This window comes from Dryobates pubescens, chromosome 28 (genome assembly GCF_014839835.1).
Source record: "Dryobates pubescens isolate bDryPub1 chromosome 28, bDryPub1.pri, whole genome shotgun sequence".
In the NCBI taxonomy this organism is placed as follows: Eukaryota; Metazoa; Chordata; class Aves; order Piciformes; family Picidae; genus Dryobates; species Dryobates pubescens.
Window position 1 is genome coordinate 12,090,996 of NC_071639.1, and position 13,934 is coordinate 12,104,929.

General features: G+C 48.3%; 1 protein-coding gene across 6 annotated transcripts in view; it reads right to left on the minus strand.

The window, feature by feature from the left end:
- PRDM1 (PR/SET domain 1) overlaps positions 1–13,934 on the minus strand; it is a 99,457-nt gene that overhangs the window by 14,323 nt on the left and 71,200 nt on the right. For 3 of the 6 annotated variants that reach the window (XM_054174088.1, XM_054174087.1, XM_054174085.1), the window contains exon 2: positions 5,505–5,753. In XM_054174088.1, the coding sequence (XP_054030063.1) occupies positions 5,505–5,687 (183 nt within the window). In that variant the 5' untranslated portion in view covers positions 5,688–5,753. Of the gene's footprint in view, positions 1–5,504; positions 5,867–7,293; positions 7,449–9,025; positions 9,146–13,934 lie in introns of those variants that run through there. The other 3 variants (XM_054174086.1, XM_009896419.2, XM_054174084.1) reach the window with 3 other exon arrangements.

Genomic DNA, 13,934 nt, shown 5'->3' on the forward strand with positions numbered 1-13,934 from the left:
ACTAATCCTGCTGCACAGATAGTGGGTAGGGGGGAGATGATAAAAAGCCCATTAATTTGGTATCAGAACCAAACTCTCATGGCAGAACCTATTGCTCCTGTCTCCTCGCCGCTTGTCTTTTTGCTCACCAGCACTTCGGAACCAGACAGGAGTGGCAGAAGTGGTTGACCAACATAAAGAGTTGAGATTACAGCTGTCTGTACCCCACAAGGAACTGACCTTCTTACCAAAGCAGCTTAGCACCCAGCAGACCTTGCAGAGAGCTCACTTCAAGTATTTCTTTTTCCTAATAGTCCCTTGCAGCAAAGGACAGTAAAACCCCTGGGCTGTAGAGAGCACTTCATAAATTAGCTAAGCCTTCCGAGTTTCTCATGCTACATTTTCTTCTGTGGTATCATCCTTGGTGTGAGAGAGGGAGGGGGAGAGAGAAATAGTTGCCTGTGTGCTGGTCAAGATTAAAAATCCCAGTAAACAACTAATGCCTACCCATAATTTGTATGTTAAATGTCAAAATACAGGGGACAGATAACAGCTATGGAGTCAAGGAGGTAATCCACCCGGAAACAGATTGCTGAGTGTATGTGGTGGCTGTTTGTGCTTGCCTGTGTTTCAACATGTGTTTCAGCACACTACCAAAAAAAAATTATTCAACATCATCAGTAGAGGCAGTTAAATGCTCCATTGATCTGTGCATCTGGACTGGAGAGATAGAAAAGGGACTTCCAGAAAACTTCCTACACCTACCACAGGCTGAAACAAGCTCAGTGGCTCAGTTTTATTTTTGTCTTGCTTATACATTTCTCATAGAGAGCTGAAAAAGGCAGATGTTCTTCTCATCTTCCCCATATATCTTGATTTACATCCAACTGCCCTCTCATGAAAAGTTCACAAGCAAGCTACCAGCATACCCTACCAGCTTTACTGCAAGGGAGCCTGAGGTTTTTTTTCACAGTTTTAAAATATCTTGGCCTTAATTAAGATGACTTTAATGCAGTTCTCAGAATCTCTAGAAATCACTCCTTGAACCAGTCAATTTGAAACACTCACTGAACTGGTGTCTCTGACACAGCAGATACTTTTTGGTATTCACCTTACTTTTGCTTCTCCCCCGGCACAGCTGAACACGAAGTCAATTTCTCACCCTGCACCCACAAGGTTATTTTGCAGAGGATGTTCTGCACATCCATGTGTGCCAGCACTGAAGTTGTGCTAAACCACACTGAGGCCGACCTTTAACCGAGGGTGACTTTCTGGTCAGCTCTTTTGGCCCCCGTTGTGCCCCCACAAGTTCAGCTGCTGTGGTGGAGGAGGGGTAGCCACGTCCAGAGTGGAGGGAAAGCCATCCCCGGGCTGCCGAGGAGCTGTCTCGGGGCAGCATTTCAGACTTGTGTCCACCAGGTGTCCTTCAGCACATAGCTGCCTCTCGGCGATGAGCCCTTCCCGAACAGAGAACAACGGGGGACCGTGCCCTGAGCTCGCTGCCCACTGATAAAAGCCCACTCAGTGGCCGTGTGCAGCCTTCTGGGTCAGACCCGTGCCCTGCAGGAGCAAGGCGCTGTTTCGGACCCTTTTCCTCTCTACAGACGCCTACCTGCTTTCCCTTCCCAGCTCCAACTTCCAGCCCACTCGCAGCGGGCCGGCTGACACATTTTCCCTGTCTGGAAAGCAGCGTTTCCAGGACAAGAGAACTGAGCCGGCAGCCTGCAGCCCCAAGGACGGCTGCCGGCACTGCACGCAGCGGCGGCTGCCGCCGAACCCGGGCTGAGTTCATGCAGCCGGGCTGAGCCGGGACGGAGCCGGCCGGCGAGCGGGGAACAGCCGCGACCTGCAGGCGCTGCAGCGGCGCTGCCCGGCCCGGGGAGCCCGGCGGGGGGAGCCCGGGGCCGGGAGCAGCCCGGGACGGCGGCGGCCCTGGAACTGACCAGGGTCCTAATGCGGCGCCGGGGGCCGGAAGGCGGGAGCGGGGCGGCGGGAACGGGCAGGGCTGGAGCCCGCCGGGCCGGGAGCGGGGCACGTCCCGCCCTGCCCGCTGCCCCGGACAGCAGGCGGATGGGCTCCAGGCCCAGACCCGACATCAAAAGGCACTGTGGAAGACCCGCGCTCTTTACACCTGTGTTCGGAGAGAGGGCACCGGGTGTCAACGCCGACCCCTCCTCATGCATTTTGCAATGAGACCACTGCTTCTAGAAAAAGCCAGCAACCAAAACCATCGAAGAAACCCATATTGGCTTCAGTGAAATAACAGGACTCTCCAAAAGCAAACAGGGAAGGTGATCCAGTGTCCTGCAGTAACCCTGATTTTTGTATTTTCTTTTTAACTACTAGTTCTACTTATGTAAGCCCAGACAAATTTTACCCAGTTTTCTACAAGAGATGCCATGAAACAAAATGCTTTCAGAGTTCTTCCTTGAGGACCACAAATAAAATAAAAGCAATATGGGAAAGCAAGAGTCTGAGGTCAGAGACATGCCCTCCCTAACAGCTTGAAATCACTGCTCTCATCAAAACCACTGATTCAGGGTCTGTCTCTAAGAAACAGCCTTATCAGAGAAATGCAACAAGTAAAGGCTCTGCTGAGACATGCTTCTGTCAAGCTCATGGACCAGGACGAGGCACTAGTAATACACAAGACAGCAGAATAACTGGCACTTTCTACCAAGGTCTGTTTGGGCTTTAAAGACTGAGACCAAGAGGGGAAAATACTGGGGGGGAAAAAAATTGGTTTTGAAGGTCTGTATGAAAAAGATCACACACACATTGCCTTTCTGGAGCATGATTTTGGCACTGGCTTTTCATCATTTTTTGTTGTTGCTGTCAGCTGCTAAAACTGGCACAGAAATAAATAAATGACTTCATGGAAGTCGAGCAGCCTAAGATGTTACGAGCAGTAGTAATTCATTTTTTAGAATGCTGACACACATTGTGAACTCACAATGAAAAATGTGTCCCTCAGAAAAAAAAAATTCCCGCTTGAGATCCAAGAATAAACAAGAGTGTGACGTGTCAGGGACTCTCTTGCAAATTCAATAAACCTTTAAAGAGGAGCCACTCGTTTCGCAAAGCGTGCAAGGGAAAGAAACACAAAAAGCAACCCTCCCCAAACAACAGCAGTTGTACTTCCTCCCTTCCAAGCAGGCACGCAGTACTTTTCCTACTCCAAGTTGGAGATACAATACTAATCGTGACAGCACCAGGGATTCATGATCTAATCATGACAGTATTAGCATTTCACAAGCGATGTATTATATATGTTTTTGTCAATAAACTGACTCAGCATTTAAGACTCTCGGCCAGACAAAGCTACATGAAGACAGCTCACATCTGAAACCCACTGGCAAACACGCACATTGACATCCCCCAAAGCCTTACCTCACCCTTTTGCAAGTGAAAAAATCCCCCCCCACTCCCCCCTCCTGCCCCACTTTGCTGGCAGGACTCCGGTGGTTTTCCATGAAGTCAAAACCAGAATCATGTTCCTTTGCTGACCCCACAAACACTGATGTGCAAGAGCAACTCGCACCCTGCCCTGACCCCTCTGAACAAAACCAAACTTGGAAAGTAGCAGAAACAAAAACTGAGGTATGGCAAAAGAAGTTGATAAGTGGATTACACCATTGACAAGTACTTCAGCCAGCAGACAAGTGGTAAATGGGTGGCCTGCCTGTACATTCGCAGGACTGTAGCTTTCCCAGAAGGTGGGGGGAAAAAAGCATCATATTTACCCTTTCTTTCAGAGCTACCTTAGAAACACTCAGAGTTTGAAAGTTCCTATTGCTCCTCATGGTAGGTACTACTCAGAACAAATAAAAGACTGAGGGAAACTCTGGAGAACAAAAGGAGGATGTCCTATATTCAGACTCCCACTAGCAGGGAGCTGCACAGGTCACATTTTACAAGGAAGAACCAGGAATCTTTCAACAACTTCTCTCTCTCTCCACACCTCTTACACAGACATGGCAGCAATCCTTCTATCCTGATTCACTGACCTGAGCTACAGCACAAAGAAATTACGCCTCGGTGTTTCCAAACAGCGCTGGGAATTTTGAAAGCTCCTCGGCCGTCTCCTGCCGCGGCAGCAAGACTAAACAGGGGCAGACAGAGCCAGCAGCCTAAGCAGCCAATCAGTCACCCGAGCTGTCGTGCTGCAAGCTCATCCTTCAACCAAGAAATCCTCCCAAATCACACAGCGGAGCTGCAGCTCTATCTCCCCGTCTCAGCCAAAGTAAGCCCTATCTAACAATGCAACACAAAACAAGGGTTCACACCTTTCTTTTTTTTTTCTCCAGAGTGTGTTTTTTCTCTGCCAAAGTTCTGCAGGGCAGGGCAGGGCAGATGGGAAGAGAAAAGTGATTTTAAGGAGAATTTAGCTTACCAAACCTACTAGGCACTTTATTATGTGCTGCCAAGCTAAATTCCACGGTGCCAATACCCTCCAGCTGGGGGTCCGGCCCTATTTCTATATGCAGGATTAAACAAGCACCTCCTTTGGAAGAAAACATTTGATAGGCACAGATGAGTGTACCTCTTCTTTTCAGCTCTGTGGTCAGTGTGTTTAGCCAAAGCAGCAGCACAGGTAATAGCTGCTATACCACAAGTCTCAGCACAAGGAGAAATGAAGGGTTGTCCCTTGGGTTATTACCCCGCCGAACATCACACCTAGCTATAATAGCTACTCTATATGAAGGAGTAAACACAAAACCAAATTGCTCATCCGGGCTCATTTCTTTCCAGCCCTTCTGAAACAACAACAAAGAATGTACCCACTCCAGGGACAAGGATAGGACAGACTTGCACGGTGAGCTACCAGTGAAGATACTGTCCCAGATAAACAACAGTTAATTTAAGCTACAGCCACTCTTCTGTCAAGCTTGTTGCAGTTCTACCATCACTTCCTTAGCTGACCCGCTGGAGTTTTTAAGAATTTAGGAAGCTGGGAACACAGCAACCCCACAAAAAGAATAAAGCAATTTCATAACCAAAGGGAAAACAAAAAGAAATAATTAAACACATTTCCAGGAATTTGTTGGTTTGTTGGTTTTTGGGGGGGTTTGTTTTTGTTTTTTAATCCCCTCTACTTTTTCTTTTTAAGCTATTTATTGGACAAGGGAGGCACTTTAATCTCTGAGCCAGAGGCAATGAATGGTCCTGGCAAGGAGCAGTCTAGAAATTGGCACAGAGAACTACCCCACAGTTCAAATATGCTTATTCAGATGCTGTTCAAATTGTGTGAAAATTTAACTATTTGTAAATTGGTACAGAACCAGTTTCAGGGACAGGCTGGCTGAGATTTCCAGTGAAGATATTCCATGACAGATGACCAGCTCACAGTTTCTTAGAAGAGTTATTAGGATCCCAGCTCACAAGCCAACAGGCAGCATTTGGTGGTGGTGGTGGTGGGGTGTGTGTGCATGGTAAAGAAGGGAAGCCAGGGTGAGCACACACTTTCCAAAGCGCTGTGATTTGGCTTGTCTGACTCCAACCTTCCCCAGAGCATTGCCGCTTACCTCTTTGCAGTTAGATGCATATTTGAAAGTCAAGTTCCTTGGCAAGGAAGCCTCTGCCTGAGTTAGGGTGCCTCCGTCGGCACTGGGATCCAGCGGGTGGTCGTTTACAATGTATGTGCACTTCTCTTCAAAATCAGCTTCCGTCCACAGAGTCATGTCAGCATCCTCCATGTCCATTTTCATTGTCCACTCTCTCCCTTTCACCAGATTCTTGAAACTCACAGCGTCCGAGCTACACTGTGTAGCAGCCTGGAAAATAAGAAAACAGCCTTTAATCCTCATTGTCCTTCAGTGTTGTGGTTTCCGTTGAGACAGCGTGACTAATACTGCAGTCTGTGACACTTTAAAAGCGTACGCAGGATAGTTGGTACAGTTGAGTAATAGCCAAAAAGCAGTGTAAACGAAGCTGCTCTGACTGAAGCAGCGCCTTAGAACGCCAGCCTCAGTAATAACTAGGAGCAAACAAAAACAAAGGGGGGTGGGGGGAGAATCCCTAGGCTGACAAAAAGTTTACCTTTTTCAGACCCTTTTGTTAATGCCTCAGAGGGAAAAAAAGTATTCCATGCTGAAGAAAACGTGGGGTCATGGCCGTGAGACCACTTAGTTGCTTGTGGAAAAGCTGCCTCTGAGAAGTGTCACAAACAAGGAGAGGAAGAGGAAAGGAGCTGCTGTCTGCGTCTGAATGAAGCTAAAAATGGAAAGCGCATGTTGGAAGAGCGGAACCCAGCCTTGCCTCTTCCAAATGGGGAAGCCTGAACTTTCCCACCGGCTTTCAACACACAAACAACTTTCAAAACAACCTGGCCCCCCCGCCTCCTCCTGACGTCCCCTTATCCTTTGGCATGGAAGGCTGAGAAAGCCGACATCCTGCCAGCATCACTGCAGCAGTAACAGCACTGTACAAAGCACTGTAACACTTTCGCGGGGGGGGGGGGGGGGAGAAGGAGCAGGGGAAATAATGAAAATAATTGAAGTTTTTTCCTATGCCTTCTGATTGTGATGGTACCTTCAATAATGACTATCGCAAAGCGCTGGATAGGAGCCTCGCAGGACAATTCCAAAGTTCTTCAGCCCCTCTATCTACCCAGGACAGAAGCACTGCTATCAAACCTATCCCCAAACAGGTACTAAGAAGTCAGGTTCTTTCCTTAAAGTTCTTTAGGAACCAAACCCTGTGCCTACGCCGGTAGCTGGGAATGACCTTCAAGCCCGGCGTAAAATCCCTTCATTTTTTTTCCCTTTCCGATAGGTAGCTGCTGCGAAATTCACAGCCCTGCTCCGGGAACAACGAAGCACGAAGACTGGAAGAGCGCGATCTTCCGAGGAAGAGGTTAAAGGCTGAGTGACTCCGGGTCACGGGGAGATCCCCGGTGCCCACCCCGGGACTGCCCGTGCGGCGCTGGAGAGGCACGACCGGGGCCGGAGACACTGAGGCAGGGAGGCAGCGGCACACGGCAGGGCTCGGAGCCAGCCCCCGCGCCCTGCCCCGACAGCAGCCGGAGCGAGCGGTGCAATAGTTCCTGACTCCTGGCATTAAAAGGAGGAAAGAAGAGTAACAGCGAAACTCGGGGTGGGGGGAGTGCGGAGGATGAGGTGACAGCTGCGCGGCGGACCGAAAAGGGTTAACGCCGATCACAGGAGCAATCCCGGCTCGGGAGAGGCGACGAGGAAACTTGTGCTCCTTTCCCCGGGCGCCGGTGCGGCCGGCGAGCAGGAAAAAAACGCCGGGGAGGTGCGGCGTGAGCCGGGGAGCAAGGGGGGGGATGAGGGGAGGCATCGCACTCCTTACCGGGGCAGAATCCGCGCGCGTTTCCACACCGAAGCCCACCGTCGGCGGCAAACCTGGCTCATCTCTACCGAGTAAACATTTCCCCTTCCTTCCAGCGGCCGGGTCCCCGGGAGACTGACTCACACCTCCAGCCGCCGCTCCCCTCCGCTCCTCCCCTGCTGTCAGACACAGGTGCTGCGCTGCCGCCCGCCTGCCCGCCCTCTTCTCTGCTCTTGCCGCCGGGGAACGCTGGGGGGCCGCCTGCCACAGCGCCGCGCGCTGCCCGCTCGCGCGCAGCCCGCGCGCGCGCAGCCCGCGCGCGGCTCGCGCTCCACGCAGCGGCCCCTCCCCTCTTCCCTCTCCCCTCTGCTCTCCCCACAGGGCGGGAGCCGGGGCTGGCTCTACCTGAAGCCCCTGCCCATGACCAACCCCCAGAGGCTTTCTGGGGGTATTTTGGTTTGATCTTCGGTGGTTGTGTTTTGTACTGTGGGGTTTTATTATTACTAAACGGTGAGGGGGCTTTCTGCATTCCCCTTCCCCTCTCTTCTCTCCCCACAGGGCAGGGGCTGGGGCTGGCTTTAGCTTTACCCGAGTCCCCTGCCCTAGCTCTACTCACCCCACCGGGGCTTTCTGTTTGTTCTGATTTGGATGCTACTGTTTGTTAAAGAGAAAAGGGGGGGAAAAAAAGTTTTTAAAAAGAGAGGGCTGTGCTATTGTTCTTATTCATATTTTTTTCATGCCTTCCCCACAGTGCAGGAGCTGGAGCTGGCTCTACCTGACACCCCTGCCCTGCCTCCATCCAACCCAAAGGGGCATTTTGGGGTTGTTTTTGGGTTTTCTTGTTTTGTTTTGGGGTGTGGGTTGTTTTTTATTTTTTTTTAAGTTATTATTACTAACATTTGTATTTTTTCACCCCCTCTCCCCTCCCCACAGGGCAGGAGCTAGGGATGGCTCTACCTGAGGACCCTACCCTGCCCCTATCCAACCCACAGAGGGCTTTTTGGTTTGGGTTTTCTTAAAATACTAATATTTTTGTCATACCCTATTGACCAAGGTGCCCAGCAACCAGGCAGGAGAAGTCTCACCACATGCAAGACAGCTTTTACCAGAAATCTGGTTTTCTTGCCATTTTAAGCACCAGAGAACAACACGTGCCCACTTTCATTTCCCGCCCCCTTCCCCCCCCCATTTGACTAGACATAAAAATAACAATTAAAAGAATTCTCAGGTTCCAGAGCATAGATTAAAACCTGATTTCAAGTGCTTCCTCCCAAACCTTAAATGTGTAGTACTATCTGATATGACCAGTTGGGGGGTTTCAGAGTTCTGATTTCATCCCCCTTCCAGACTTCTCTGCCTAATCAGTGCTTGTAAAACGAGTTAGGAAAAACTTTTGTTTCTTCCTTTAAATAAAGTCTTCCCCCTATACCTCAGCACCAGTAGGGAAGCTCACACAAGCAGAGCAAGGCTGATGTTCTCTGCATCAGGGCAGGCAGTGTTTCCTAACCCATGGCAAGCAAGCGAGAGCTGATCCCATGCAGGGCATTGTAAGGGGCCGGCTGGCAGCATGCTGGTGACGGGAGCAGGATTGGTACAGCAATCAGCAGACCCCGGACCAAATTTTTTTCTCCTCCAATCCCAGTCAGCGTGCTGGCTGAAGGAAGGACATCCTGTGATGATGGCATACAATGTCCTGTTTGTTTATTATTAAGAGCATTCCTGCTTCTCATTACAAAACAACCAGATGCCTTACTTCCTTCAGTAGTGGTCCTGTCTCTTCAGCGAGGCGTCCTCAGGCTCAGAGAGGAACAGGGATGCACAACTCCATTTATAGCCATCTACAACCCAGTGTGAACGCTAAGCTGCTCCACTGTGAGGCAGCTCTACTACTTTTCCTCCTTCTCACACTTCTGCAAAAGCATTTCTCATCGCTTTCCCAGCGCTTTACGTGGCAGCTAGTTTCACATTGTCTCCTAAACACACAGGCACGTAAATTCTGGGGGTGATCAGGGCGCTATGTGTTTCTTCACAGGAAAAAGGAAGAAAGAGGGAAAATAAAAATAAAAGCATGCCTTATGCAACCGGCTGCCTGCGTCTCTCTGATGGACTAACAGATCCCTTTCCCTTAACCTACTCCTCCTCCCTCTGGTGAAAAGACCTGTGGAAGGGATTACTTGCCATTTTTGGTGCGTGGTGCTGAGAATAGTAGATCTGTGTAAAGACCTTCCGCATGTGCTAGCCCAGGAGGGCTGGCTCCTGGCCGCAGGCATAAGTAGGGCAACTGCTAGCTAGTGAGTGTCCTGGCTTAACTTCCACCACAGGGTAATTCCACAAGAGAGCTGGCCCGAGCACGGGGCTGAAGGATATAAATGTAATTGGATATATCCAGTAAAACCCAGGCACATCCAAAATGAGGTCTAGGAAGGCTCTGGAGTAGGAAGAACCATTCATTAAAGGAGAGAAATCCGGCCTACTTGATTGGGTTAATTAGCTGATGCTGAGTCACACCACATAGAACAGAAAAACAATGTAGTCATACTGAAGGTGATTATTTCACCGAAAAATAGTCTCACTCTGAGAGGCAGCTGTTTCAGAGCTTTTCACTTCCCTGTTAGCTTGAAAGGAAAGAAAAATAAATAAATAAAAATAAAAGGGAGAGGGCCAAGAAGCAAAAAAAAAAAGGGTGGTGGGTGGTGTTAATGTGTTTCCTTCAGGGGTTGATCTTAATATGAAGGAGAGTTGGGAGAAAAGTAAATCTGCCTTTCAAGGAACTGAGAATGCTTTTGGGCTGGAGAAGAGGAGGAAACAGAGATTAGATCAGACCAGATGAAGTAAAGTATTCATCAGGACAACAGGAGGATGCCAACATCCCAGGTAGAGCAGAGCCTGGGGGGCTAAGTACAGCCTATGAAGCCTAAGGACTGCAGATATCTCCATGGCACACTCCCAGGCTACCCTGATGTGAGCTCCAAGGTCTCAGCAAAGCTGAGCCCAGGAGCAGGGATTTCACTGACATGCAGGTCTAGCCTAACAGTGCCTGATCTGGAATAAAACTAAGTTTTTATCAAGGAAGAAGAGACAGAAGCACATTGTTAAGAACGTGTACTGAAGTAAGAATCACAAAGGAAACTCCGCCATTAAAGAAATACATAGACTGACCTCCTGACCTTCCTCCTTAATAGAGAAACATAAAAAGACACCCTGTTCAGCCAGAAGTTTTCTGCTCTTTTATAGAAATCTTTCATACCAGCAGCTGCTATTGTCTGGAATGTGCAATCTCAACTTGTTGTTCATTTCAAAAAGAACATTTTTAGTCACATTTTCATTTTTTCCTTCTCGCTCATAGAAAACCTCAATTACTGTATTAATCAGCATTTCTCAGGCAGCTCTCTCTGCAGCAGCTTTCAGCTTGACAACAAATCATGAATGGCCCTAACAGCTCTGATCTCAGAAATCCCCATCCATTTCCTTTGATGCTATCACCACTTCAGCTCAACAACAAGCCTGCTGCCACTCAGCCTCAGCTGTTGCTGCTGTTCTCCCTGTGCCTGCTGTAGTTGTAAGGGGAAGGAGGAGGGAAGGGAGCTGGCTCTAATAGATGAAACTTCTTTAGAAAGTTGGAGGGGAGATAAAATGCACACAAGAGATTAAAGCAGGGTCTCATTTTCACATCCTCCCCTTACCCTTACCCAAACAAGGTCAGTGGCAGATTAACCACATCAAGAGTAACTACCAGACCCACCCCCATTTCCCACTTCCTGCATGTAGGCATCCTTGTGCTGGTAAACATTTGGGGACCAGTTGTGGTCATTACACTCGGGGAAGGTACATGATGTAGTTGCACGGCTGCACATCTTTTATAAGCCAACTGAGAAATCACACTCAAAGAGGAACCCACTTTCAAGTTCTGCTGAGATACACTCGTGTTTTGGGGCCACAGTTCTGAAAATGTGGTTGCTGTCAGATTCAAGGAAAAGAGAGAGAAACAGCAAGCTCTGTGACTGTACAACAGGAAAAGTTAGAGGCTTCTTCCCACAGACTGGCCTGACCTCTGCGAAACACAGCCTATAGGCTTCAGATACCATCTCAGAGCCTTTGTATGCCCTAGACAGCTTCACCATGGTATTGCCTATAAAGAGACAAATTAAAATTGCACTTGAATCTACATGAAGGTTTTTGCAAGGGCATTTGGGGTGGTGTATGTTGTAGCCAGAAGGCTTTTGAATTAGCACATGCAGCTTTCAGGGACTGCCTTTAATTACAGAGCACCCTGGTCATTGCCTCCTAGCACTTCCAAATGCCTTTACGTTTATTTTCGTCTCAGCTGTGTAATACCAAGAGCAGATCTTCTGGCTGCACTCTCAGCTACTGCCTAGTGCAAGCCTTAACAACTCTTTTGATTTCTGTTGTTTCATCCTCTCAAAAATGTTTCCTTAAAAAGAGAAAAGAAGAGACAAACTAAAATACCATAGCCCTTTTGGGTTCCAGCTAGGCCTTCTTAAAATACTGCTCTGATGACTTATAAATAAGCCAAAACAAGCCTTCTCCAATAGAAAAAAAGCCATTCTTGCAGCACACAGAAGCAAGAACTAAGCTTCATCCATTTCCTCTTGTTGAGGCTCGAGTCTGAGAAGAAGATGAAGCTGTCTGGGCCTGCTATTAGGAGGGCAAGAAGTCACTCTGAGAAGTTTGGCTTCTCGTCACTGCAAATGCATCTGAGAAAGACAAACCAGTCTGAAGCCACTCACTCATTTCCCAGGAAGCTGGGCTAGAGGTACTGAGAAAGCAGCATCAGCAGAAGCTTTGTCACTGGACTTCTTTTCATTGTGGGAAAAAGCAGAAGACTTCAGGGTCTGGCCTAAATGTAAGGAGCCATCTCCTTGTCTCTTACAAGAAGGGAAATGCCACTCAGCAAAGATCACACATGTTTCCCTCTTGGCTACCACCAGCCTTCTCATCCCACTTCTGAGAAACACTGATCTTGGGCAAGGTTGGGATGATAGCCAGAAGCCCATACAACAATGCTTCTGTTGTCTTTGCATGTTTCTACTAGCCCACGTTTATACTGGACAAGAAAACCTGAGCAGGAAAATCAACCTTCCACATCCCAAACATGGACTTTTGAATGTCCTGTCCACAGCAACTGAGTTAGAGGGGGAAAAAAGAAAAAAACAGGTCAGCCCATTCCAATCTTATTGGTGACAGAGGACTGGAAATAAAAAGGTTTTGCTTTGGGAAATTTCCCTTTAAACCAGGCTGACTTCCAGATTTCTATGGAGGAGAGATGGGACAGTACACATGTATTAGAAGGCTCACTCTGCTGAATGTTTTAAAGACATCAGCTCCTCAACAAACTGACAACGATCTGAAACAATGAAGCCACCTCAGAATTAATTGCATTAATTCAACTTTCCTGCCTCTTATCAACCTGGCAGTTGTGACACTTTTTGGGGTATCCTCTCCCCAGCATGCCTGGTAAGTTATCATGGTATGAGCCACAGTAAAACCCCAGGCTCTGTTTCTGCACAACTCGACTTTCATATCAGATACTCTCCAGGCCGCCCAATCTCACAGAGCTGACAAAGACAGCAGAAGGAAGGTGAGATCCATGGGTGGAACCACACCACTTTTCTCAGACAAAGAACCGGCCAGGGAGTGCGTTTCAAAAGAGATTAACAAAAACAACAGCTCCACGCCGTGACAAAGCCCATTCGCTGGGAATGAAAATATTTACCCACAGATTATCACAGATCCAGCAACGCCACTACTGTGCATCTAGGAGCAAAGGATTCCCAACAGCGACTGGTAGAGCTCCCTGGGGAATCTGGCAGGGGCAGGCTGAAGGACCACTTTTTCAGCTTCTAAGAGTACAGTTGTCATTTCCCCACCTTTCTTACCCCAGGGTGGTGAAATAACAGTCTTTTCATACCTGTGTGTTGGCTGGGGGAGGGAAGAATTCCTCTGCTATTAAACACAACTTCTCATTAAATAGTTGACACCTTATCCTTCTTTAAATGTTGTAATGTTTACTTTGCAAAACCCGGGAAAGCTTTTAAAATAAAGATAGCAGAGAGATTCCTAAGCCGGGTGTCCTTGCTTATCTGCTCTTTATCAACTCGCTATTGTTTCTGGAGGAGCTCGTAGGGGAAGGTGGAGCAAAGGGGGTTAATGTTCAATAGGTATCTATCAGTTCCCCTGAAGGAATAGCGCTGCTGACAGAAGAGCAACACTGGGCTCTCAGCTACTTCCTGCAGAATGTGACAAACCAGGAGGGGAAAAAAAATGAGGACTGCAGCTACTTCCCCCCCCCCCCCCCCCGTTTCTTTTTTCTTTCCTTATTTTCTTTCCCACCCTCTCCCAAAACAACTAGTTTTAAGGAAGACATTGTCCTTAAGAGAGATAATCCCACAATAGAGAGTCCATTAGAGGTATTAAAGCATTGGCAGTGCCTGATCTACAAGAAGGGCTCTGTCCTGACAATAGACAATTAAAGCTGATAAATCTGCACTACTTGTTGCCGTTCTAATTCCTCGTAATTGTATGCTACTTGTCCCTGCCTCCTGCGTCCAGGGATGAAGCATGCTTCTTTAATCTTCAGAGTACCTGACCTAGTTCCTATGTGGTCTTTTCAGGACCTGTTTTCTTCCCATCTGGACTTCTTC